The sequence below is a fragment of the Coloeus monedula genome (genome assembly GCF_965178545.1).
Source record: "Coloeus monedula genome assembly, chromosome: 11".
Taxonomy (NCBI): Eukaryota; Metazoa; Chordata; class Aves; order Passeriformes; family Corvidae; genus Coloeus; species Coloeus monedula.
In genome coordinates, this window is record NC_138791.1 from 18075719 (window position 1) to 18102138 (window position 26420).

Sequence of the window (26420 nt, forward strand, 5' to 3'; positions counted from 1 at the left end):
TTTTTTAAGTGATCTTTTGTGTATCTTTCCATGGCTTAATAACCCAGGTCCATCTAAAATACAGCCAGAAGTTTACAGGCCTCCCCTTTTAATGCCTCTCTCTGCCATTTCTGCATCGTGACCCAGAGGGGGCCAATCAATGGGATCTCTGAGTGAGGTACAAATGAGCCATAAATAATCATGAATTACTAATGACTGGGATTCAGCAAGTGTAATCACCCGTTTTCTCACATCCTCTGCTTTGTCCACCTCTAGCACTGCACCTCCAGTGTGGCTCCTTGGGAAATGCTCTTGCCCTTCCCACATGTGCTTTTCCCAAGAGGCAAACCCTGTGTCTACGTATTCACCTAGTACAGTAAAATACAGGTTTTTATGAATTAAACCTTTAAAAAGGCTGTGTATTCTCTATTTATGTTTAAAATAACACACAATGAGAGTGAACAGCATGAAGAAGGTTAATCTGTTTAGTTGAGGGTGCAATGTTACGTGGGTTCAAGCTGAGTTTGAGCAGCACAAGAAACCAATTCTTGTACTGAATCAGACCAAAGGTCTGTGTAGGGCAGCACCTTTCTCCCACAGAAAAAGGGAATGGTCAAAGACTAAGATTTGGTGGAGGGAGCTTTCCTCTGCTATGGCCTTCCAGCACTTACACTTTGATAAGGCAATATTCAATACCATGCCTCAATTAAAATCAAAGTAGTACAAGTTTCTGGTGTCCAGACCAGGATTTCAAACAATACTGATATTTTAGTAGCAAATCAGACCATGCAAGCACGCAGCAAAAGCCAGTGCTGCCTCTGGAGACCTGCTCCAAGCAAACAGACAAAAGGAATCTCGTACAGATGCAAAGATGAAACACAGAACAAGTGAGTGATCTGCCTGAGGTCACACCAGAGCACAGCACAACTGAAACCTCACATCCCATCTCCCAGACATGTTTAAGATCATTCTAATTCCCAGCATCCCATTTTTACACTGTTCATTGTTTGTAGTTTTTAAGTCCATCTTTCCACTCCCTCCCTTCTTCCACAAATGCCTCAGTGATGCAGGACAGGGAAAGACGAATTTTGGACAGCTCTGAAGATCACCTGTGTTAAAGAGGGTTATTGAAGCTGGTTCCAAGAAAAGATGGAAAGAACACCCACCCAGTGCTGCCCTGTGGGAGCCCAGGGACAGATCCCAGTGGGTTCGTCAGTGAGAGGCGCTGCTGCTTTAGCAGCTTTGTCACCTCGGACCTTCCACAAGCAGAGGTGAAGTGGGAGAAGAAAACGAACCTCAGAAGGGATTGTGTAGGCAGGAGTCCCACCACCACCCCCCTCCACCCCTGCAGTCCGTGCTGCCATGGCCATGAGTTCTCATAGTGTGACATTGATAAAAACACCTTCATTTTCCTTGCCTTTGGCTAAAACTGATGGCAGTCACACAGATGCATCAGGTCAGATAGAAGAGCTTCTGCTGCACTCTGAAGCAGCTCTGCCAAATTTAAAAATTCTCATCAGCTGTGGTCTTCCTCCATATGAATAATTGCTTTCTCTAAAATGATGTTCAGTTTTCACTTCGCAGGAATGTACAGGATATTGGTTTAAAGTTGCAAAACCCACTCTTTTTGCACTTCATTTGTAGTTTTTGTTATTACTTGGGATAATTTTGATATATTAGTGCCCAGTTCCTATGCCAGTGGACAATGCGTCCAATCACCTCCATGTCCCTACCCAGGATTATCCCTGTATGGACACAAGGAAGAAAACACAGCCATGATTCTTGATAATTTGTGTTTTGGATGGAGGCATCTGGCTTTTTGCCTGTGGATATTCAGTGTTAATAGGAAATTTTTCTTCAATTGTCACTGCTTGAAGTAGTGAGTATTGTAGTATTTAATGTTTATGTATATTTGATATTATTTATTCTGCCCCTCTCCTGTCAAATCCCTGACTTGCTACCAAGTTCTGGAGGGCCACTTGGATCTGCTTCCCTTTACCCACCAAATCTCTGCAAGGGCCAATCCCAGTGTTCATGTAACTGCAGAGTTGTCCTGTCCCAGTGAAAATGAAGCCTGACCTTTTGTTCCATTCTTAATGAACACAACAAAACGCATTTATTGAATCTGCACTTTTTCATTACTCCATATGTTTCCTTTTTTTCCCAGCCCATGTCTGACATGTGACAGTAAAGCACAGAGTGACTGTCCCCTAGTGCCTTCTCCCTTGTGACTTTCTGCCACCTGCTTCACAGCATTGAACAGATGTGTAAGTGTAGAGCATCACAAAACTCATCCCTTCAATCATCCACCATCCTAATAAATCCATGCTATGGCTGAGCATTTTATCTGCCCACTGTAAAGACGAAAGGCACTGTAGATTTTAGGAAGATTATGCAGCAGTGAGACATTTCATGTGCAGAGAAGGTCAAATTATGCATTTATATCACAGGTGACCATTAGGCATTTGTTTATTTCATATGGCATCTTGTTTATGTTTCTTTAATGGCCAAAATATTCCTCTAACTTTACAATAAAGAGTATCTTCCAGAGAAATCCTAACAGAGGCATTGCATTATTCATCATCAAGTGAAGAGGAAAATTTCAATTGCCAGTTTCTGGTAAATGTCTAATTAGGAAAGGGGACTTGTGAGCCACAGACAGGCGCCACAATCATTAAAGGGCAGTTTTCTGAAGATTATGAGTCTCCAGTCTGTCAAGCAGAGTTTTTCTACAGCTGAACTAATTCTGCAGTAGAAAACCCTGTCTAGAACAAAGCCCTTGGAATTAACATCTTGTTTAAGCAAACACATGCCTACTTTGAAGTAAGTGTGATAGGTTCACAACTGTTATTGAGGTCAAGTTTAATGGTAGTGAAGTGACAGAATTGGACTTCAGTGTTAGTGTTAATTTCAGCTGCAGCATGGGCTGTACGTACAGAGCACTTGAAGCCATACACTGTATTTCAAGTAGAGCAGTTCCCCATAATTGGCACCACCACTTTGGTCTTAACATGGAAAACTACTGAAATGTAAAACAACTAATTCTCTGGCTGCCCAATTAAATTTGAGGGTGTGAAAAGCATATGTACAGAGGCAATTATTTCTGTTTTCCAAATCTTACAGTTTTGATTAGATTTTTTTTTTTTTTTAGGGCTGAATGTTTATTTTGGCAAGCTTTACTTTGGCCCTGCTTTAGGATAACCTCATTGCTCAGTAGGTTTAAGTCTAGTTAGACTGTTTCCTTGAATTAGGCTTTCTTACTGATTGATTACTTTAGTCTCATTTTCTCAGGCCTGAACGTGTGAATGGAATTCTGATGGCGAAGGGAACTGCCCTGGTGATTAGCTCAGTGCAGCAGGGTTTGTGTGGGAGTTCTGCTGGAGAAAAGTCCCCCACAAGCAGTGCCACTGGAAGTTGCCAATGGAAAACACTGTTGGCTTGTTCCTCATCACTGCTGACCTCTCATTAGCACAGAATTCATGTGTGACCTTGGTGCTTATATAACCTTGCCCACAGAGCATCTCAGTCTGGTTTAAAACACAAATCCAACTTGCCCACTATTGTTTTTACCAACACTGTCATTTTTCTGTGTCTCGGGGATGTGCCAGCCCAGGAGCATGTGAGAGAGGCTTTCACGTTTCTGACACGCTGAAAGATCATGGCAACAACTGTTTATTTATATATGAACTTTAGTGTTCGTGAGAGGTGCCAGCTCAACAATCACGGAGCAGAATCTTCTGACCTCGGCTCAGCTGAACCAAGGGCAGTGGCAACATGAGCTTGTTTCCTGCCAGCCTGTCCTTACCCTGGAGGGACAGCCTGGAGGAAGGGGCTGGGCTCTGTGCTCACTTATCTCAGGGTTTCTCAGCTGAAAGTGCCAGTTTTGATGGGCTGTTCTTATGGTATCTTCCCACAGCCAGCACCGGGTGAATTCTGTCATCTTAAACCCCAGGGAACAGTTTTGAGCACTGCCCATGCAGGTTAGAGTCATCTATAGTTTAAAGTTCTATGTTGATATCCTCAGAAATTCTTCCAGTGGAAGGTGTCCCTACCCACGGCAGTAGGGTTGGAACTACAAGATCTCTTTAAGGTCACTTCCAACCCAAACCACTCTGTGATGCCATAAGGATTCCATGAAACACTGTGTTCCTTCAGGAAAAGATTTCACTGTGTGTTTACCTCCCATACTGTGGGCAACATGTGCTGAGTGTGAAACAGGTGCTGAGAAAGTTCCATAAATTGCATGCTTAATCTTATTTTACTTCATTTTACAAACTCAAAAGCTCTCTCTCAGATGACTCATTCTTCTGTAAGTTTCCTGCAATGGAGTTTACTTTTTAGTTCCCCAAAAATTTTCATACAAAGGGAAAAGCCCTTATTTCTGTTATTGTTTATGTAGGAGTTGATGACATTGAGAAAAGCACATCGAAAACCTGGGGTAAAACACCCTCCCAATTTTCTGGTTTTCTTTCTTCCCCCTTCTTCCTCCATTTTCACAACTTTTAATCTTCTGAAGATTTTCATCTGACCAGACACCCAAAAATCTAATAGCATGTATCACTTCATTTCATATACTGTATTCAACTGGGAAGTAAACCTTGGGATACATCTAAGATAGAATATGCATCCCATTGCTGCCACGCTCATCACTGGTGACACTGCTCTGCATCAAGGCTCCAAGCTGCCACAGTCCCCTTTGTGTTTGTACCACAAAGCATTGATATGCACAGCTACAACAGACTCTAATGACGAGGTGTCTTAATTTGGTTTTTATTATGTGATTAAAGGTACAATAAGGTAAGTGCTCAACAAGAGGGAAGACCATTGTTCTGCATCATTAAGCTCACAGCAGCCCAAAAAGAAATTGTAGGCAATGTGCCAAAGCCCTTAATGAAGAGGATCTCTTTGAATTATCTATGGATGAGGAAGGGATAAAGCCTGAGCCCTGGTATATTTGATCCTCTTTGTGCTCACTGTTACGAGGACTTACAGAGCCAGCCGTACCGGACCTTCTGGAATTGTAATTTATTGAAGCATTAATTTCCCAGCCACACTAAAGCTCTTGGCCTAATAGAGAAAGTGCAGTTATGTACTATTATTAATTCCTTCAAGTGTTTTCTGAATTCCTACATCTTGGAGTCATGAACTTTTGAAAAATAAGGCTAAGGAGATTTATTTATAACAATGCTCAATATTCCCTAAAACCAAGTTATGCAAATTTTGTCTAACTCAGACTTCTTAAATAGCAATGCCTTCTTATCACATGATATTAGGGTTACATGGATGACACAAAACCACTGTAAGAGACATTTTCTAGTGCTGGCAGATTTTGAAACTTTTATCTTCTATATTCTGTAATTTTAAATGACAGTGATTCTTCATCTCCCTCACCGTTAAATTTTAAGTGATTGCTCTTATGTGTAGGTTACATGAGGACGTATTTTTATAGCTGTAGTGACATATAATTATCTGGATGTGCTCCATGAGCTATAGGATTCCCTCCCTCTTATCTTGCGAAATAGAGAAATCAAAGTAGACCCCTGTTAAAATAATTTTGCACAGTTATTTATATGCTAGAATAATCAGGGATTACAGTCTTAAATAATTCAGGTTTTACTATGTTAGAAATCTCAGTTTTACAGGATTACATGCACCTCTCACTTCTGTGGAAACTGAGGGTATTCCAACAGTTTCCCAAAAGACCTCCACACTTAATGGGCACTCACATATTGTGGAAGCCAGGCTGCAGCACTCTGCAGGTTGATTTCTAAATCCAAACTCCTGCACCTGCAGCCAGCACTGGATAGTTCAGTCATCTCAGATATCAGCAGGAACTGTTCCTGGGACTGATTTCAGGACATGTATTTAAAGAATGTTGTCCTGCATCTGTTGGGAGATGTCAGTAAGTTGCAAAGGGTCTCTGCCACCTTCCCTTCATGACAAAAATCGAGCAAGCTTCCTGAACAATCACAACGTTCATGATCTGGTGCTGTCTCAGTCTGTCCTGATTGTTGCATTCCTGAATGTGACTCACTGATAGTCCCCAAACCCAGACTGCACAAAAACTTGGCAGGACAAGGAAGTTCCCACAGCCACTGCTGTATCTGAGCAGAGCATTCACACAGACCATACCTGGCCCCAGGTGTGCTGCTGCAGGCAGCCTCTGCAGCTGGTTCTCAGTTCAGAACACTGTCTGAAAAATCTGATTATCTCCCTCTAAAATTCCTCCCCCCATCACATGCACAGCAGCTTAGCAAGTGGAAGTGTACTGGTATAAATAGAAATGACAGTCAACATGTCTTTCTATTTGCTCCCACAGGGTTTTTTTTATGCTGTAAAACGTCAGCGTCCTTTGGGTGAGCGAGTGAGAATTAGATCACAACTACGTGGTTAAAATTTAATCACTTCCCTACTAGCATAACATACAGACCACATCTTTTATTCACTCTGTTGTCAGTGACATCAGTATCTGGGATCAGCTGCAGGTGGGAAGGCAGCAGGACATGGGACTGCTGCGCAATTCCCTCTGCCGGCAGCACAGAGCAGCGCTGGGAATGTCACCCAGCAATTGTCACTCATCCTAGACCACCTCAGGAATGGCAAGGGGGTAAAAGTATAGCTCGAAGGATCTGGGTAGTGTCTGTCCATCCAGAGTCTTTGTACAGACAATCCACTTCACCTTTTCAGTGTTAACTATGAGTGTATAAGCCTATGAGAGTGTTTCCAAAAAGATCTGCAGGAATACATCCTGAAACACTTGGCCATCACTTTGCAGGGTTCCATCTCGCTGCCTCAGTCTGAATTGTACTGTAGATGTGACAGAGTAAGGAACTTCAGAGGCAGGCAGAAGGAAGAGCAGAAACAGGAAATAAAATCCTTGTAACAGAGGCTGATGTGTTAATACATTCACAGAAAACTCCTCAGAAGGGTCATATAAGTAATTTGGTCTATAAAGATCTGTAGGGCAGTAGTTTTAATCTGCTGTCAAATGTGTTTGTTAGCTGATATTTTTACACACCAAGGTGCAAAACCTACAACAACCAAATACAAACTCCCAGTGACAGGCACTTACAGAGCAGACTGAGCACCAGTGAACGCACTGCACACAAACAAGTGGCTGTAGGTACTTGTAAACAGGTACAAAACCTTCCTCGTGCATCTTTCCCAACTTGTGTAAGGAGTGTGTGACCAAGTCACGATCCTTGACAAAAAATTTTACTTCGTATACACTGGAGAAATGAACACAGTCTTATTTTGTGATGAAAGTTTTGTGAAAAGTTTGATGTGTAATAGCTACATTTAAATATTTAATGTTCTGCACAAGTGAATGGGAAGCTACAGCCTAAAAACACAATCATAATCACACACATTTCAAACAAGGCAAATCCCCTTTCATTTCCAGCTCCTGGTACTCCAGCTTCCCTGCCCTTAACAATGGTCACAAGCCTGAAAGAGAACATTTGCTTTTAGAGACAAAAATCTAATTCTTTACCTGACAAACTTCATACAGTAACTTGTACTGCTCTTCCGGCTTCTGCAGAGTGCACAAACTGCATCCCATGTTTAAACTCAAGTGGCAGAAAGGATCTTCCTTATTCCCCCGAGCAGCCAGAGCGATGTCTGTGGCCAGCACACATCCAGGTACGGCTGGGAGCCGCAGGTGAGGCGGCTGGAGCGGGCGCTGGGAGCGCAGCGGGAGCCGCGGAGCTCTGTCCGTCACCAGCACTCAGCACTCCCTCCCTCTGCCTCTCCGGCGCCCAGGCACGGCTATATACTGCCACTCATGCATATTAATCAGCTCTCATTGACTATTCATAACAGACAGTGATACACAAGCTATAATTGCCAGCTATGACAGCTGAAATTTCTCTAATTAACAGGCAAGTGCTTCAGTAGCAGGCATAATAAAGGACACTAACAATTTTGTAAACCATTTTGTAGCAATTACAAATAAACACGACTGCGTTTTACTACGGTCCCTCAGGATAATTCTTCCCACATTTCAGCAGGCTGGAAGCGGGGTTTAAACGTAAGGCACAATGAAATGAATGCCGTGGTACAGAACTCAGCCACAGTGAAGTTGAATATGTTCAGTAGCATTTATTTCCCTCCTGGACTGTGGTGCTATTTGAGAGCCTCAGTTTTACAGCAGGGGCTGACTGAACTGGGTGTTTAAAAAGCACAACAGAGAAAGGCATCTCTGTCCCCGAAAGCCTCCACAGCCTTAGGATCTGGCTGCAAAGCAAAGAAGATATATGTGAATGTATGTGGATTTAGGGACAAAAAACACCCAACAAAAAAGAGTGTTTTGTATTAATATAGATTAGCTTTAGATTAATATGTATTCCAAGTGAAAAATGGCCATTTATGCTACTGACTCCCATTGTGTATTTGAGTGGTGTAAATGGCAGGTTCACAGATTATCTGTGGTATTAAAAATATAAACTTTATGAGATTATAAAAATATGTACAATAAAATCAGTATGGCATTTATGACTGCTCAGCATTTGAGTGCGTAGATCTGCATTAAACCTGTACCACAGATGTAAAGAATAAGACAGCAGTGAACTTGCCCAATGAGCTAGAAAAGTACTCGTAAGTCATAGGCTTTATGGATATTTTCCAGTCTGTGGGAAGCACTGCCTTGTGTTGGGAATGTGGATTGACCGTAATTTTCCCAGTTGTTTAAGCATTCAGAAGGGGGTGCATTTTTATAACCTCACTGCAATTCATTCTGCCATAAAGAAGATGAGAGAGCAGCCAGGAGTGAGAGCAAGGGTGCCATTCCCACAGGCAGTGCATGGAGAGCCTGGATGGATCCTGTGCCCTTGATATCTAACTGGTTTTGGCTATTTGCTCAGTGAGTTTCTGTGGGTCACAATGGAAATGTTGTGCAAGGACCATCTTTTCTGTCCAAACTCTATACACAGGTGTTTGCTGAGGTTATGTTGTAGGATACTCAGCTCTTGACATAATGGTACTGACTCATAGTTTGCATTAAAATATTCAGTTACTGCAATGCAGATCATGCTTTAGTACAACTTTAGTAAATACTGACTGAAAAGAAGGGTTCCCTTGACTCTGAGGCTTAATTTTGGTAGCAAAATTTGCTTGCCTACAGAAAGAAACAAAGAAGAGAAAGAAAGGGGGCCTCGTTTCAGTGGTGTCCAGTGACAGGACAAGGGACAATTTGGCACAAATTGAAACACAGGAAGTTCTATCTGAATATAAGAAAAAAACTTCTTTATTGTGAGGGTGGCAGAGCCCTGGAACAGCTGGCCAGAGACATTGTGGAGTCTCCTTCTCTGGGATTATTCAAAACCCACCTGGACATCACCCTGTGCAACCTGGTCCAGATGACCATGCCGTGGCAGAGGGGTCGGACTGGATGATCTCCAGAGGTCCCTTCCAACCCCACCTGTGACTGAAACCCCTGCCAAACACCCAAAAGCAAGTAGGAACTTTATCCCTGAGTTGTGACTGGCTGTTCCCTGTTGAGAGAACTGCTGCCATGGTGGCAGAAGTTGCAAGGTTGGAGCAAGGCAGAGGAAGCCTGGATGTTACTGCTGCCCTCAAGGAATGTTTCAGGCTATCCCTGGTCAGATATGCCACTCACATACTAAAGCTTTTCCAAAGCTGGTTGACAGCCAGTGATTGTGGATCCTGAACAACTGGAAAATTCTTGGATGAGGGGACTAGTACTCCCTAAAAGCAGAAAAAGATGATGATGATAAATGAATTAAATAAAGAAAACCCCTCAGACTCTATGGAAATTGTAAAAAAGTTTATGGCTTTGATTAGATAATTTTTTGGTTATGTAATTTGATTAAGCAACTTAAGGTAAAGCTTCCAGAAATGTTGTCCGTGATTTTGGTTTTCTTTTGAAATGCAATTAAGTTTCTCCCCAAATACTAGATGCTATTTAAATAAATGTTAGTGTTCTGTTCAGGTGGCTGAGGTCAGTCAGGAATTTTTTTTTTTTTTTTTTTTTTTAGGAATAGCATGCAGCTGGATCTACTTAGAAATAAACCAGAACCATGCGGGATATTTATTTTCTAGTTTCAAAGTTTCAACGGAAGCACACCTATTTGTTATTTCCCTATAGCAACGTGATAGACTACAGGAGATAATGTTTCATCTGATTCAGAGAGATAATCCCTAAGTCAGGCCAGCAGAGTAAACCCAGCAGAAGACTCATTTTGATGTGTGAGTGGAGGGTCCCATAAATGTGATGTTTGGGATTCTTCAGCTGACACAGCCCCAGCAGCAAGGACTTCAGCCTGGTAAATGAGCTGCTCCTGGAGCCAGGCCAGTGCCCATTGCACTGGAGATGTTTCCATTATTGAAATATAACTTGCATTTCCCTGTTCATCTCACAGGCAAAAATGGTAGCACTGCCTCGGGTCAACATAGACTAGTTTTTACTGCACTTTGCCAAACTTTAAACATTTGGGCTGTAAACTTGCGTTCTGGGCATTGTCCAGTGTTGATTTCTGCCTTTAATGGTACACTTGAGCTGAAGTTTCAGTTATTTCCAGGAGTAATATTACAGGAAGAAAAAGTTTGCCTGTGTTCTGAAATTCTGGATGCTTTCTTTGAGAGGGTTTTAGTATCAACCTAATTTGAAACAAGAATTTGAAGTTTGGCACTGGGATGGTTTGTGTTGTCCTTGTGAAATCTGCTAAATCTGGTCAGCTCCTAAGCTCCTAAGATGTTGCAATTTGTGTGTTCTCAGCACAAAGTTGGTACAGGCTTCCAATTTAATTCCTGTGAGACTTTAAACGAGTTCGGTGAGTGATGCCAGAAGGTCTGAGGAGGCTCCGTTTCCTAATGGCTCTTTGTGAGTGGGAGGATGGATATCAGGAACAAAGGGATGCTCTCTGTGCTCCTCACTGCTGGACCCACTGAGGCAGGGAGAGCCACACGAGCTGCTGGGATGGGCTGGATGTTAATGGTGTGACCACACTTGTTTTATAACACATTAACCAAGGAAGCCTGGTGCCTTACAGGAACCCTCGTCACCACCTGCTGTACCTGGGGCAGGTAAATCGGCTTCCCTTGGAGTGTCCGCATCAGGCAGCTCGTTATGGGATCTGTCACCGGCGCTAACAATGTGTCATGTGTGGTCTCGCCAGGGCCACAGATAATGAGCTTAACCAAATGTACGGCAGTGGAGGGTTCATATCACGTGTAATGGGAATGTTAGAGTGGTCCCAGCTGAATCTGAGCAATCCAGGCTGAATGGGAAGTCAGCGAGCCAGCTGACTGGGAACAATAGGAAATAGCCTTTGAATACACAAGGTGCCAGCAAGAGCTTTCATTAGCATTTATCTAGATTACTCACTCCCTGACTGCCTGCGTGTGACCACGGCTGCAAAATCCCCTTCTCCACAAAACCTGGCTCCGACTATCAGACATTTGCTTTTGTGTCCAAAAGCTAATTCCCAGGAAACAGAGGAAGGTGGGAAGCAGCCAGACTGCATGGGCCACCACAAAGGGGAGGGTGCTGCTCTCATCCCCGGGAAGCTGGAGGTCCTGGAGACAAGGAGGGAATGCTGCCACAGACCACGGGCTGGTTTTGCTTTTGTATGTGTCTTAGTTTCAATTTGCAATCTCTCATCTTGCAGCTACAAACCTAATACAAAATTTGCTGTTTAAATGTTTGATTTATCCTCTGATTAAGCCCGCCAGGTGCTGGCAGGTAGGGGGAATCCACAGGAGACTGATGCACTTCAGGTGTCCTGCCTGTCTGCACAGGATGGTGAATCAGAATAAAGAGGGAAATGAAGCACTCATGAGGGACCTGCACCCTGGAGGGGATCATTATTAGAGAACTCAAAGGCTAAAAAGCACTCTCTGCCAGCTTTTCAAGGGTAGGGACTGGCACTGCCAAGGGTTGGCTCTTGGACAGCAGTTCCCACCAGCAAGAATAAACTCGTGTCCTTTGTGTGAGGAGCAGATGGCACACAGCTCCAGCACAGAGCTGGCCACACACCAAACCCAGCTCAGGGCTGGGAGTTCCTAATGCTGGAGTGGCTGCCTGCGATATCAGTGATGGCTTGGCATTGTTTATTTAGTTTCTTTAAATGCAAGTTGGCTTTCCTACTATGCAGTAACTATTTAACATTATATTTCTGTACATATACTTAGCAAGTTCTGTTTAAAAAAGTGATTCCTATTTAAGCAGTGTGATTAGGGAAGCATTTGCTTAATGTATCAATACTTTAATTACTTTTCTTGTTTTTACAAATATTTAAGACTTGTGAGAAACAAAAGCTAGGGAAAAGAACAGCTGTGACTTTATAAATAATTCTTGCTTTGGTGTGTTAAATAAACAGAAGTCATGGAACTGTACAGATTATGGTTACCCACAGTGGTGTGATAGACAACTGTGTTGCACAACCATACTTTAAAGTTAAGTATCTGGGATTTTTCAAAGCGTGCAAAGGTGCTTTTTAATTATAACCATTGGGTTACCTTTATTAAAGCTCGAGTGCCTCTGCTGGGAATGTGTTCAGACTGAGTTCTGTTTCCCTGTGTTTATTTGAAAATGTTCAATAATACAACCCACTGATAGCTGTGAAGTGTTGGGTTCTTAATAATACATGTAATTAGTGTGGATCTAATTTAAAAATACCCTTCTGAAAAGTTCTTTGTTGAATATGTGAAAGCAAACCAGGATTTTTTATGGCATCGTGCAGGCACAATAATTAAATACATACTCTAAATATAACAGCAAAAAGATCTCAATCCTGGTGGGGTTTTTTTTTGCATGTGGGCATAGCAATCTGCCTATGCATTGGAAGCTTCAAGACTGAGCCAAAATATTTAAACTAAAACATACCACAAGAGAGGATGTGAAAGCAAATGTAAAACTTTGGCTTTATTCCCATCAGTTAATGCTGAAGTCTTGAGATCCTTATTTGCTCCACTTAGCATCTCTGAAAGAGTTCCAATCCTCAGAAGTAACTTAAATGAAATGATACTTATTGTTAAACTGCTGAAGGAACTGTTCTGTCCTTGAGGCTCTCTAACAGTTCGGTATCTCTGTAATTTATGCCACTCGAGAAAGGCAGTGATGTTCAGGAGCATCACAGCACCATCCCTGTAAGCACTGCAGGGCCAGCAGATACAACATTGTTGTGTTAATTCAGTCTCTCATGAAGCAGAACGATGAGGTCGGAATAGGGTAAATAACTGTTTAATATGCCACTGAGACCTTGTGACAGGGAGAACCAGGAGAGCTGACCTATGGACCAAGAAACTCCTCCCTCCCTGGGCTGCCTCTCTGGGCATTGACTGCGGCAGTGCCAAGAGGTCTTGGTCAAAGCTGAAGACAAAAGGTGACCCCTGAGCCTGAGGATGTACGAGCTGCATTTCCGGTGATGGCACAGTGATGGAAGTGGGTGAAACAGGCTTTGAGCTGCTGAGGCCAGAGAATGAACTAATCAAAAAGGAGTGCTCTTTCACCTAAGCATAAGCAGCTCCAAAATCACCATCTGCCAGCTGCGACACTTCCAGCCTAGCAATGCCCAGCTGAGGGAAGGACCTGGAGGCAGATCACGCTCCCCGTCCTGTAGCTCAAATCCCTCGTCCCTTTTCCATTCATGACACAATGGAAACAGCCACTGAGAACCACAAAACCAAAAGTACGGAAGGCTGGCAAGGAAATAAGAAAGTCTCATTATAGGCTGGATTTGTGTTCTAAAAGCTTCTTCCATGTTAGCTGAAACCTCAGCTTCCTCACAAAAAAGCATCTTTGATTTCCTTGTTTTGATGCTGCAACAGCCAAACTAATCTCTGTAATTTTTTTACAGGTTATTTAACTGGACAGCTTCTATTTAAGAAGAATGACAAATTCAAGCTTGCACAAATTATCAGTTTTTACATGGTGAAAGCGCTGTGCTTATCATTAGCAGTTACAAGAATACACAATAGCAAATTAGGAAGATTTAAAGGAAGAAAGTGGATAATGGAAGTAGAGGAGTGTGGAGTCAAATGTTACTTCTACACTTGTCTTTATAAGGTTCACATGCTCTCAAATCTGAAATTACTTACAGAGCATCAATCCCCATTTTGATTTTGCTGTGAAATATCACTTTAGAGAGACAGTATTGGTAACCACGGGCTGCTCTGAGTGATGGTTATTTCAAAATAAGAACATTTTCTGTAAAAGTGATAATACACTTTTAATAATCTCAGAGAATGCCAAATGATTCGGTGGACTTGAATGCTGCATAAAAACTATTGACATAGTATTTCATCTTGAAAACTGATAGACATGTGCCCCAAAAGCTAATAAAGTTCATTCTAATACAAACAAGCAAGTAAAATAGTGTATCATAGCCTGTGATAGCTTTGGCTTCTGATCATATAACTGTAGCCCAGGGACAAAGAAAATTGAAGTGATTTAGAAAGGTACCCAGTAGGATATATCTGATATTTGGCAGTTTGCTGAAGCAAAACAGCAATGTCAGAGAGATACAAAGGTGTAAAATCCATTTGACTGTGTCCAAGTGCTTCTACTCTCTGACCTTAATGTCTCCAGATGAACTCCCCTTTGGGTCAGCTGAATAACGCTTAATAACTGATGGCCAGAAACTGCCAAGGCCTGCTAAGGATCACAGTCTTCACGTCTGTGTTTTAGCTACTGCATTCATATTAAGAATTTTAAGCCACTTGTATTTGAAAAGATGTTAACTTTCATTTCTCAGTTTTTACTGCTCCACACTTAATATGAAACAGAGCAAAACAGGAATGCCATCTATGGTTCACTAGGTTTTATATTAACCACCCGATAAAAGGAATATGTGGGTCTATGAAGTATTAATCGTAAATGGCAGCCAGAATGAAAGGATTTGCTTATCTGTTTGCCTTTGTTTTCATTTCTAGGTTCAGGTGGACAATGAGGAGTTTGATTGCTAATTCTCAGCTAGAGCTCCTATGCAGGCAAGACCCAGGAGACGAGCAGACCTTCAATGAGAAAGGATTCGAGTCTTTTAGGAACAAAGGAAATGTAAGTGCTCATTTCTGTCTTTGAAGTTGGGGAAGACGTGTTTTCACTGAAGGAGATTGGCATTAGCTCCAGAGCTGGTGTGTGTGATTAATTCCACTGTGGGCTCTCAGAAGGGACAGCAGTGGCTCTGCTGGGGATGGGAGGCAGCAGCAGAGTCTGTGCTGCAGCAGAAGTACAGTAAAATAGATCAGGTGTATGGGGTAAGAGGAGAGGAACAGAGGGAAATGGGGACTCTGGCTGGCTGCAACCCCAGAGCCAGGCTGTGTCTGTGCTGGGAATTCACTGGTGCTCTCCCAGCACCACCAATCTCGAAACTATGGGAGGATACAGAGGGTGATTCAAGTCCTACCCAGTGCAGATTTCCATTGTTTAGCTCATGAAACACACCAACAATACAGCATCACCTTTGCTTCCCATTTCTCCTCCTTGCAATGTAATCTCACCAGCCCATGGAATTGCAGTGATGCTGGTTCATGTCTCATTTCATTGTAAAATCAATCCTATTGCAAAAACATTGATTGGATAAAAGACACTCTAAGTATTAATGCCTTCTCTGACACAAGAAGGACACTTTCTATGCCTAACTTGGCTCATCTTGAACAAGGAATTCTGGTTCAATGAGGAAAGTCATAGAAGCGTTTAGGCTGGAAAAGACCTCTGAGATCATCAAGTCCAAGGATTAATCCCCATTGGAGGGCACATAACTCCCAGCTTTGCTCCTTCTCCAGGTCACATCACCTGGCTTTAGCTTCAGTGGCAATGGAAGTGATTTCCACCTGTTATTAGCACTGTATTTCTGGGCAGCTGTGAGTCAATAGGAGGTGACATGTTTACCTTAATAAAAGAAATAAATTACCCACACAGGCTCTTGTATTGGCCAACTGCATGGAGTTATCCCTCAGCTGTACTTCCTCTGCCATTTCTCCCCTCAAAATACACATTCTGATAAGTAGTATTGATCAGGCAGTATTGAAATGGATACACAAATATAAACATTTGATAAAATAAATGGCAAAATACACAGGGAATCCTAACCAGAAATGGTCATTCCTATTGGAAGACACATTAATCTTGTCATTTCCAGTGAAGCCTCAGAGCTGCTGGTTTTCCCTAATCCAGAAACTGCATTACAGTTTTCCTGCAGACTGATGTTTCTTTGCATTTCTCTGCAGAAATAGACCAATGTCCTTGGTAAGAGTTTTACAGACAGAATGGAAGTAAGAATACAAATATTAATTGATGAGATTATCTACTAAGAGACAAAATAAGTGTCTGTGTTTCTTTCAAAGTTGTATTAAGCATCCAGAATCTTCATCCTGGTGGATGACTGCAGCATAACAGTGGGATGCAGAACTTGAAAGTTTGTGTGATTTATGGTGTGACTGTATTTATTCTAAATATTTTTGTTTTGCATTGTGGTTTGACTGTTTTGAGGTATCAGGTGTAGATGGGAAATAAGATTTCAATGACATTTCTTATCCCCTGCCTATCCTTGTTCTCTTCAAATGAGAGGGTTCTGCAGAGTGCTGTGCTGTCTTTTCAAATTATTCCTGTCTGTCCTGACCATGGTGATGACAGAAAACTCAGACTCTGTTCAGGATGGGAATGCACTGGATTGCACATACATGTCTAGAGGCACAATCACTTCATGGCTGCAGGGAAGAGACTCTGGATTTCTGAGAAATATACCTATGAAAGGATTAATTAAGTCACAGATGAAGCCCAGATGATGGGGCTGCCTACTTAAAACACTACATTGGTTGCCAGTATGATGATCAACACGATTTTCTGTGCTGCTTATTTGTTTTTCTGTTTCTTGGCTGTAGTTAGAAGGTTATAAACTGCCAGGCATGTATTCCTAAGTCTTTGAAGTTCAAGTTGCTCTCTGCTTTCTTTGAGTTTCATGTTCTTAGCGGAGGAGAGAAATCACAATAATTACAGCTTAAAATGGTCTCATTTCATGGTGTGGCTAACAAGTGAAACTACAAGTAATGATGTAATCTAACATGTCAAAAAGGAAAATGAAAAGAGGAGACAGAAGGCAGGACGGAGCCAAGGGATGCGATGTGCCATGTCATCTTCTAATTAACTAACTGATCCTTTAAACTGTCAAAATCAGCCAGGAACTCCATGGCCCAGTGTCTTATTAATATTCATCCCGGGCCACGAGAAGCTCTGATTCCAGTCCCAGTGGTTATAGTTAAACATTAACAAAAAAAGCCTGGCTACCCAGGGCTGCAGGAGCCTCACACTGATAGGGAAATGAAGGCAGGCCACCCTGCTCCCCAAGCCTCTGCTGGGGCAACTCTCCCAGGATGCATATTGATTTCTGGATTATTAGGGGGGTTGTATATTGAAAAAAAAAAAAACCAAACCAAACCAATTTTTTTTCCTGTTGCTACGAGCTGCCACATTGTTAATCACATTAAGCTCCATGTTGTCAAAGGAAAGAAAGATGCATGGAATGTTTTGCAATATAAGCCCATTTTTAATTTTGCCCACACCAATGGAATACACAGTTAATAAACCCCGGTTGTTTGGAGGAATGGGGGAATTCATTTTGCCATGTAGGATGCAATTCAGGATTGTTTTTGTAGAAATCTGGGGCCCGCAAGAAAAATAATCTTCCATAATCTTCCTATAATGCAATTATTCTCTTACATTTCAGCCTGCCAGTCTCTTCCTACTCCCACTAAGCAGTTTCCTGAACCTTGAAGTCTAAGGGAGCAGCTGACATTTGGTTTCTCCATTCATTTTCTGTTTAATTCTTCATGGCAGGACAACGCTTTAAAAAAAACAATACAAATCCTCTCTGCTCTGAATTACATGGACTATTTTGGGGCCCAGTCTGTCATAGACAGGGATGTGTCTGTGTGCAGGAGAAGATGGGGATGAGGAGGTAATTCAGCACCTCCTGAAGTCAAAAGGAGTTTTGACATCAGCCTTGTACAAGTAATTTCAAGCCCTGACTATTTTGAGGGCAGTTAATCCCGTTTTATACTTGCCATTTCTAGCTGTGCGTGGCATAGTAGAAAGCAATATATTATGTAGCCCTTTATAGCAGCATGATCAGTAAAGGAGTAGCTGAGCCATAAATCACATGCTGTACCTCTCAATGAAAAATAATTAAATTGTTGGAATCTCATTAGTTGATATCCTTTATTTAATTGGTACATGAAAGGAAAAATATCTTGGTTTACCCCCTATTTCTTCCGTTCTTTCCCCTGCCCTTGCCAGTTTCCTCTAAAACAACTTCTTGCAGTTTGACACAGCACTCAGAGAAAATAAAGGCCATATTTCCCGTATCAGCCACCCACTTGCAGAGCCTGTGTGGGTCCCTGTTCCCGGGGAATCAGCCAGGTGAGGAGTGGCATTCCCTGGGAATTGCCCTCCTGATGCTGTGGGCTGGCACAGCCCTCCTGCATCCCACCAGGACCATCCCAGCAGACGGACTTTGGGTTCTTATCTCAAAGCCCTCTCAGTCCTAGGTCACAGCAGCCCAGTTTTTGGTAGCTGTGGAGCCTGGCTGTGCCCCTGGAGCAATGTCAGAGTGTTCTGGGACAGCCCCCAGACCTGGTGCTGTGGAGCTCCTGTTCTCTTCCCTGGCCATCAACACACAAACCCCAGGGTAAGATCTGCATCAAAACATCCATGCTGTTCCTATGGAGAGCTGGGATTTGTCTGGGAGCCACTCAGTGCTTTCTCATTCCACCCCCCCCCCCCCCCAAATTTATCTTCGAGCAAAGCTATCAACCCAAATATTTAACATCACATAGTTAACTCTCTTGTTTAAGCTCTATTACGGATGAAAGGCAGGCTCCATTATAGAAAAAAATAAAATTAAATACTCTGAAGTGTCTATCAGCCGGGTTAACATCAGGCACCAAACTGCCAGACCACAAATCTTGAATATGTTGACGCTAAATGTCTACGAGGAGCATATGTTATGGATCAAAGAACACACTGATTAATCCAGCAGAGACAAAAGTCTGTCACTTCGGTCATGGTGCCATGATACCACAGAAGACAGGACTAAGGAAGCACATGAACAGAAAACAAATGCCAATGAAAGAAAGAAACGATAGAAAAGGAGGTTACAATCTAAAATGACAGTTCTATTAGGTCAGTGCTTTCACCCCACAGATGCAGTTTCTTAATGCATTTCCTGTTTTTTCAAAAAATAAAGTTCTCAAGATTTTGAGGGATATGAATTTTTATCTATTTCCCACCTATCATTTTATTTATATTATTTATATTAATTCAAGCAGTTCATGATTTTTCTTGTGAAAGTTGTCTGCATGTACATTGGTACATCATGAGGGAACAGGAACCTGGAATCACAGCAGTGCATTCTGAGCTAGACTGTTTTTCTCCAGTACTTTGTTGGTTTATTTTGCATTTCTGCCAAGCAGTTTAGCAGAGCAGTGTCCTGTTCATGTGTAGTTTTGCTTCAATCCTTCAACTGAGGTGTTAAGGTGTTTCAAGTACTTAAAATGTACTTGAAAGCAGAGGAAAACTTCTTCTTTTTTAGTATTTTCAAGTATTTTTCCATTCAGTATCACAGGCATGAGCACATCCCTGTATCTGGTATGTCTTCCTTTAAGAATGCTTCAGAAAACCTTTCCCATAACTTACAAAGGGACACTTATTTCAAACATTTCCTATTTAGTTTCAGTGTTTGTTTGAAAGTGTTTCAAACATTTGCTTTCTCTGCATTCATATTTTCTTCCTCACTGTAGCATTTAGTTTTTAATTAGAAAGGGGGAAAAAACAACTTAGGAAAATGAGACTTTCCTAAATTCAAGTTTTAATACTGAGAATATTTCTTGTGCAGGAAGTAGCAAAGCCAACAGTCTGTGGGGATCCTCTGCTTGAAAACTGGGGGCTCTGTACACAGATTACATCCAGGGGGATGTGATTTTTTGGAGAGAATGAGATTCCCAGCACCGTTTTTAGCTTCCAGAAGAGTCTGTGGTTGAGCTCTGCTGCAGGGCTCCCAGTCCTGGTGTCACTCAATGGTGCTTTAATGTGTCCCCTACATTTTGACAAGGCGGTCACCTTCATCACCATAATATCCTGTCCATGCATGTGCAGTTGGCTAAATTCATGTATAATGCATGAACTAGGTTTCTCAAAAGTAGTCTGTGAGGGGGTATATTAACTATACATGTTTTGTCAATTTTCCATCTCATTTGGTTAAAGATAAGTTATCAGCAATCTCAGACGAGAGATATTTGTGTGTGAGCGGCTGTGCATATTTTATGTAGGCAGTAGCTGTTTATACCATGGTACCTAGCAAGCATGTTGGGGAGTACATGCACGCTGAATTTTACCTGATTTTATTGCAAGGTGGTGCCACGGCTTTTCTGAAGGAATAACCACTGCTGTATCCAGGAGATTCCTTTAACAAGCCACTGCTCGGCTGTATTTGTCCTCAGCTTGTTTTTCTGCATAATTTAAAAGACAGCTGTCACAGCTACCTGCTGTCCTGCCTGAAAGCTGGACAGCGTTAAATAAACCTGACATTTGTACAGTGCTAAAGAAACCCCACTCTGGGCCCAGCCCTCTCTGTGAGTCTCCCTGATCCCATTCCCAGCAGCCAGGCTGGGGACACATGGAAAAACAACAGCGACAACTCATCACATCATGTTACACTGCCAGAATGAGCAGGCCTTTCCTTAGAGAAAGAGTTAAAGTTAATTGCATGGTAAAGACCATGAGATCAGAATCCTGGGACTCAGGAACTGATTTATGCACTGCAAATGTGTATATCCTTTGCAGAAAAGGCCATTTCCTGTTTAAAAATGTAAAAATACTTGATTAAACTCTGCGGTTCCCAAACCAAACACATTACACTCTTTAGTCCATTAAAACTCTGCGAGCCCGTTACTTATCGTGCTGTGATGGATTGATTGTATTTAATCTCTCCTCCTTCTGAAGTTGTTTTCATTTCCTGCAGCCCTGTGCCCTCCCAGCACCAACACACCAGCAGTGCATTCACTGGCCGCCAACAGAGCTGATTATAAAAATCTATTGTCACTTGGACAATGTTTATATGAAAACAGCTACATTTTATGAGTCATTATTATTATTATTATTGTCACAAACCCAGATGGAAGCTGGAGTGGGATGGCAATAAGGACACCTGAGCAGGCACCACTGAAAATTCTTATCTTCTATCATTAAATTAAGTCAGTGTCAGAAGGTCTGATACATTCAAATGATGCTGCACCATATTACTCTATGAAAAGCACTTTTTAGCTGAAGCTAAACACAGAGTAAACATGTTTCTTAAAGGGGGAAAAAAAGTGGATCTTGACCTTTACTATAATTGTCCAATAATAGTTTGCTATTTACCAAGAAACAAAAGTAAACACTATTAGTAGACCAACCTTCCCTTCTGTATTAGAAATACACAGGGGCGATGGTGCCGCCAGACCTTTTCTTTCTCACACCTACTCACGGACTTTTTGTACAGCTCAGACTCTCTTAGAAGTGTTAATCAGGCTGGTTCAAGGAATTTACGAAATAGAAACTCTCACCAAGTTGGAGCACAGTGCAAAGCCCTGGTGTACAATATTAGTGTCATAGATAATTAATTTCCTTAAAGATCAAGTTCAGGAATCTTTTTCTGTGGAGTTTCTGAATCATTGCTCATTTCATGGTTTAGGGCTCTGTTTGTCCTGAGACTGGTGAACACACACAAGCTTCTTAAAGCTGTTTTCCAAGTCTGTGCCTCTAAATGATTTCCTTTCTCTCTGCCACTCACACATTTAAAAATACAAAGTGTAACAGCAAAAAAGATGCTAAACTTGCACGATTTGTCAGTTCATCTCATCTCAAAAGAATGGAATAATTTTTCAAAACCAGTGTGTGTTCCTGAAAAGGCGTAATACAGATCAATTCTACTATAGATTATTTTATATTGAGGAGGGAAATTGTCTGTCTGGTGTTTGTTTTCACTCAAAGAGTTCTTCTTAAGCAGTGGCCACCCTAATTTTCCTCATACCCCCTTGTGTATGAATTCTATTGTGAACTTTCTCTAACAAATTTGGGGGAAATGATGATAGAGAGTTACAAACTTCATCATTCACAGAACATTAAATTTGGTGCTTTTTCCTTTCTCTTGAGCACAGAGCTCTAGCTAAAACTCAGGATTTGCATTAGTGCTTTTTCAGTTCAATGTGGTGATCAGGAGGCAGAACTAATGGAAGGCTTCTGAGTTATCCTGTGCAATCTGACTATGTGGTTCAGACATCAAGAACAATAGTAAAGAAGAAAGGGAGAATTACTGTCCTTCCAACAAACAGATGGATTCTGAGTGGTGGGAGGCAAGAATTGCTGTTATAAAATACAATGCAGCCAGAAATTTCTAAAAAGTGTCATGTTGGGGTTTTTAAACACCTAATATCGATTTAATTCAAAATGATGCCCCAGTGGAAACGGGATTATTTTATCTGTTAACATATCTCCAGGAATCTAAAAGCTTTGACTCATCAGTCAGGTATAGTTAATGTTACACTTTTCAGTTCTTCAGTAAGTCATTTTTCAGATCAGTCTGACTGAGTGGCTTTTAAAACTGACCATTTGTTGGAGAAAGTGTATCAACAGGAAGAAGTGGTGTGCATTTTTTCTGCTGCTGTGGACGTAGCCTTTTGGTTGCTCTGGTAATTACTTGGATCAGACTACAGGACCTGTGTGATTAGCCTGCAAACTTTGCTCTGACCTGGAAGAAAAAAGATTAATCTTTTTAATCTTTCCAACTGTCACAGCACACCCTGGCATTGTGCTCTTGGTCAGCAGAGTAATTTCTTCAGTTGCATGTTTGGGGTTAAAGTCTTGCTCTTGAGTTGCAATATGTGACTAGGGTTTAAGTAACTGTTTTGTGTGATTAAGAGTAATTCTGAGCAATTAAAGAAAACAGTTCATTTGTGGCAGGTGGCAGAAAGCTAAAGAAGATAATTACTCTTTTTAGCCATCTGTGTTAAGTGCCATTAGCAGAATTGAACTGGGATTCACCACTTTGAAATTTGAGGCAAAGTTCCTTTCCCTTAACTACACAATACAATATTGTCTGAAGTCTAATTACAAGAAAAGAGTAATTTCACCCTCCTTGCCATGAGGTGCCTATTTGTTAATTTTGTTAAAAATGTTGGCACTCCAAGATATGATAAATTGGACAACTGCTTGTACTAAATGTCTCTGCATTACGTGTTGGCTGTGAAAAGCTGTTCAGCTTTGAGTCAGTTTATCCTGAAAAGCCCTGATCTGCAGCCGTGAACTTCTGCTGAAAAGAAGAAACATTTCCCCCCTTCTGTCAGGTGTCCCAGCTCTGAAATACCCCACTGCCCTCCCCAGCTCTGCTGAGGATCTGAGCACTTCCAGTGCTGCTGGTAGCCTTGTGAAGGGATCAGGCAATGGGCAGCTCCAGGAATGTGTGCTGAGATGTGGAAAATACGCATCACCAAAGCACAAAAGCGAGCAGGGGAAAGCTTTCCTGGAGGAATGAGCAGGCAGTGTAGCTATTCCTGCCCCCTGGCAGCACTGGAGCCTGCAGGGAGTACAAACCAACCCTTTCTCTCTCCAGCTGTGTGATGATAGATAGCACCAAGCACTGCTGGAAATGAAAAGTACAATTCTGGAAAAGCAGGCATCTCTAAAGGCAGGAATTTTTTCCAATTTCTCTGTTTTCTGGTAATTATAAGGAGGCTGAGTTTCATGACTATGGGACCTGGCTCATGTTTTACCTTCTGGTATTTATCAGTTGTGTCTGCTCTGCACTTACACTTTGGGTATTAGTATTCTGGTAAAATTCATGTCACGCTGGAACCACACACAGACGCAGTCTCACTCACTCTATTAAGGTCACTCTGGAAAAACTGCAAATTTTTCCAAACACTAATGGAGCTTTTGATTATAGAAGTACTTGAGCTTGGGATTTTTTACAGTAAACTTTACACTTAATCACCAGTAGGAGTTTTCATGTTCGCAGGATGATCCCAGCTAATTAATGATTCCTTCTCACTGATTAATACCAGCTACATTTCATTTTAAAATGGGTGGATTAGGTTAAGGGAATTTTATCAGACTTTAATGACTGTAATGAGCAATTATAAATTTAAGAGTATATTAGGATTCTTCTCTTGTGTGAAACACTTCACAATAGCATTTTTCATAACCTGAATCTGTATTTATTGGCAGTACTCGTGTTAATTTTGTGCCACAGTGAGTCTTTAGCAAGGACAGGGGAACAGGGCACCCACAAGGACACTGTACAACAGGGCTGGGTTCAGAAAGTGCTGCTCTGTAAAGGCAGCACAGGACAGGGATCTGAGATGGTCTTTAAATAAGGAAAAGGTTCACAGTCTGAACCTCAGTGATGTAACAGACATATAAGAAATGAAGGATTGAGGATGGGATCCCCAAAACCTTATTCATCTCCTAAGGGGATTAACAGAAGGCATCAGGGCTTTCTGATGCTTCTGGAGCAGCATCTCCAGCTTTGCCAGAGGTTTTGATCTTTTCCTTTTTCAACAGACTTGATATGAGGAGAGTTCTGGGTGATTTGTGTTGGCAAACTTGGATTAACAAAGCTGCTTTTTCTTACCAAGAAATACAACTACGTTTCTCTTAGCATAGTATTAGGAATGGAAATGTAGGTACAGACACCTAGAGTCATCCAAGATTCCTTAAGACATCTATGCACCTGGCAGGTGGGATGCAGAGCTCAGGAGGACCTGCAGTATCTGGAGGCCAGTCCTGACATTCCACAGTACCTAAAATACCACGAAATTTGGCTGTTGAGGCAGCAAAATCCCAGTTCTGGCATGGTATGAATGCTACTGCCAAGCTGATCAGGCTGCTGGAACAAGCAGAGTTGTAGCTACATCCAGATGAATTAAATACATGTTTACATAGATTAGATGTTATTCTGTATAAGGTTTCTCACTCTGTTTATTGTGCTTTGGTCTGTAAGTCATTGCACTGTTCCTTTAGCTGGTGAGATGTCTTTGTTTGAAATAAAAACAGTGTTTGCTATGGAGGCAATATAAGCATGTTGAATTCTAATGAGTGGGTTTATGTTAAATATACAGGACAGTTATTCAAATCTCCTCTGTGAACCAGGCATACTGAGAGTGATGTTGCTAAGCTTGCTCTGCTGTGGAGCTGTGTGTCCTTCCCAGATACTTCTCCCTTCATTATTTCCTTCCTGAGCTGTGTTCTGGGACCAGTACAAAAGAACGGAATGGGAGGCAGAGATTGTGCAGGAGAACAAAAGCCCTTCAAATAACTCTTTTAGACACTTTTCACACTTTAATTGAATAAATTGTACAGAAAATCCTATGTCTGTGGTATACAACTCCCCAGGTGCTCTCAGCTACCATATCCACAGCTGCTTATATTCAAACTAGGTAATTTAATACACTTTTATCTGTATATATTGTACAGTGTCTTTTAAAATCAAATGGCTGTGAATTTTGACTTGGAACAAAGCAAACACCCTGTGAAGGGACACTGCTCCCTCCTTGGATGCTGCAGTATCTGAGCACCGTTAAAAAAAGCCCTTTATGCTGATGTATAAACTCTGTTTTCAACCAGTGTGTAATGTCACTAACATGACATCCATGCACAAAAAAATGTATGGCTCATGGCAGTTGGCAAATCAGCTCCTGCCTGGTGCTCCCCAAGGGGAGGGATTCATGCATGAGGCTGCCAAAAGAAGGGTCATGATTCAGTTTGGCAGGGGCATAGCCTGGACACATTTTCCTTTAATTGCTCCTTGTCAGGTGAGACATGGTCCTGGGTGACACCGTGGCTAGAATAATACAGAAAATAAATGCTCACTATCTCGTCCATGCCAGAATCTCTAAATGCTCTGTTTATTTTGCCAGTGATCATTAGAGAAAAAAAAATAATTAGTGTTTCATTTTCTCCCACCTTTTTTCCCCCCTCACATCTGAGTGATGCAGCAGTCAACATAAAGGAATGGCAGTACATGAAACCATTTTCCTGGCTGATCTCTAATCTTACAGTCAAACTGTTCGTGCCTCACTTTGTAACTTCATCAGCACAGGGAAAAAAGGCTAAAGGATCTTCTTAAGTGTCCCTCTAAAGCCTGATGGCCAGGGATGTCCTACAGGTCCTTCACAGCGGGAAGTGCTGTAATTGTCAGCTCCGTGTCCCTCCCCTGAAGAGCTGCTCTCTGGTGAAGGGAGGGAAGGAAACGTGAACAAGATTTTACAAATTTGGCATATGGCAGAGCAACTGCAGAGGCTGGAAGTGACTCAGCAGCTACAAACTACAGGGAAGAACATCATTCTGAATATAATGAAACTCCTTCTGCACCTGGGCAACCTGCAGACCAGGCTGGGTTTATTGGAGGTGCAGTTTTAGAACTGGGGAGGAAGGAACTGCCTCTGCCCCA

General features: G+C 41.9%; 1 protein-coding gene across 2 annotated transcripts in view; it reads right to left on the reverse strand.

Annotated features, from left to right (window-relative positions):
* Positions 1-26420, reverse strand: part of PDZRN3 (PDZ domain containing ring finger 3) — a 130973-nt gene that overhangs the window by 21602 nt on the left and 82951 nt on the right. Inside the window, exon 1 of one of the 2 annotated variants that reach the window (XM_082288713.1) lies at positions 7472-7710. The exons of the other annotated variant lie outside the window; for it this stretch is intronic. Coding sequence (XP_082144839.1) covers positions 7472-7540 — 69 coding nt within the window. The 5' untranslated portion in view covers positions 7541-7710. Of the gene's footprint in view, positions 1-7471; positions 7711-26420 lie in introns of those variants that run through there. 2 annotated transcript variants of the gene reach the window in all.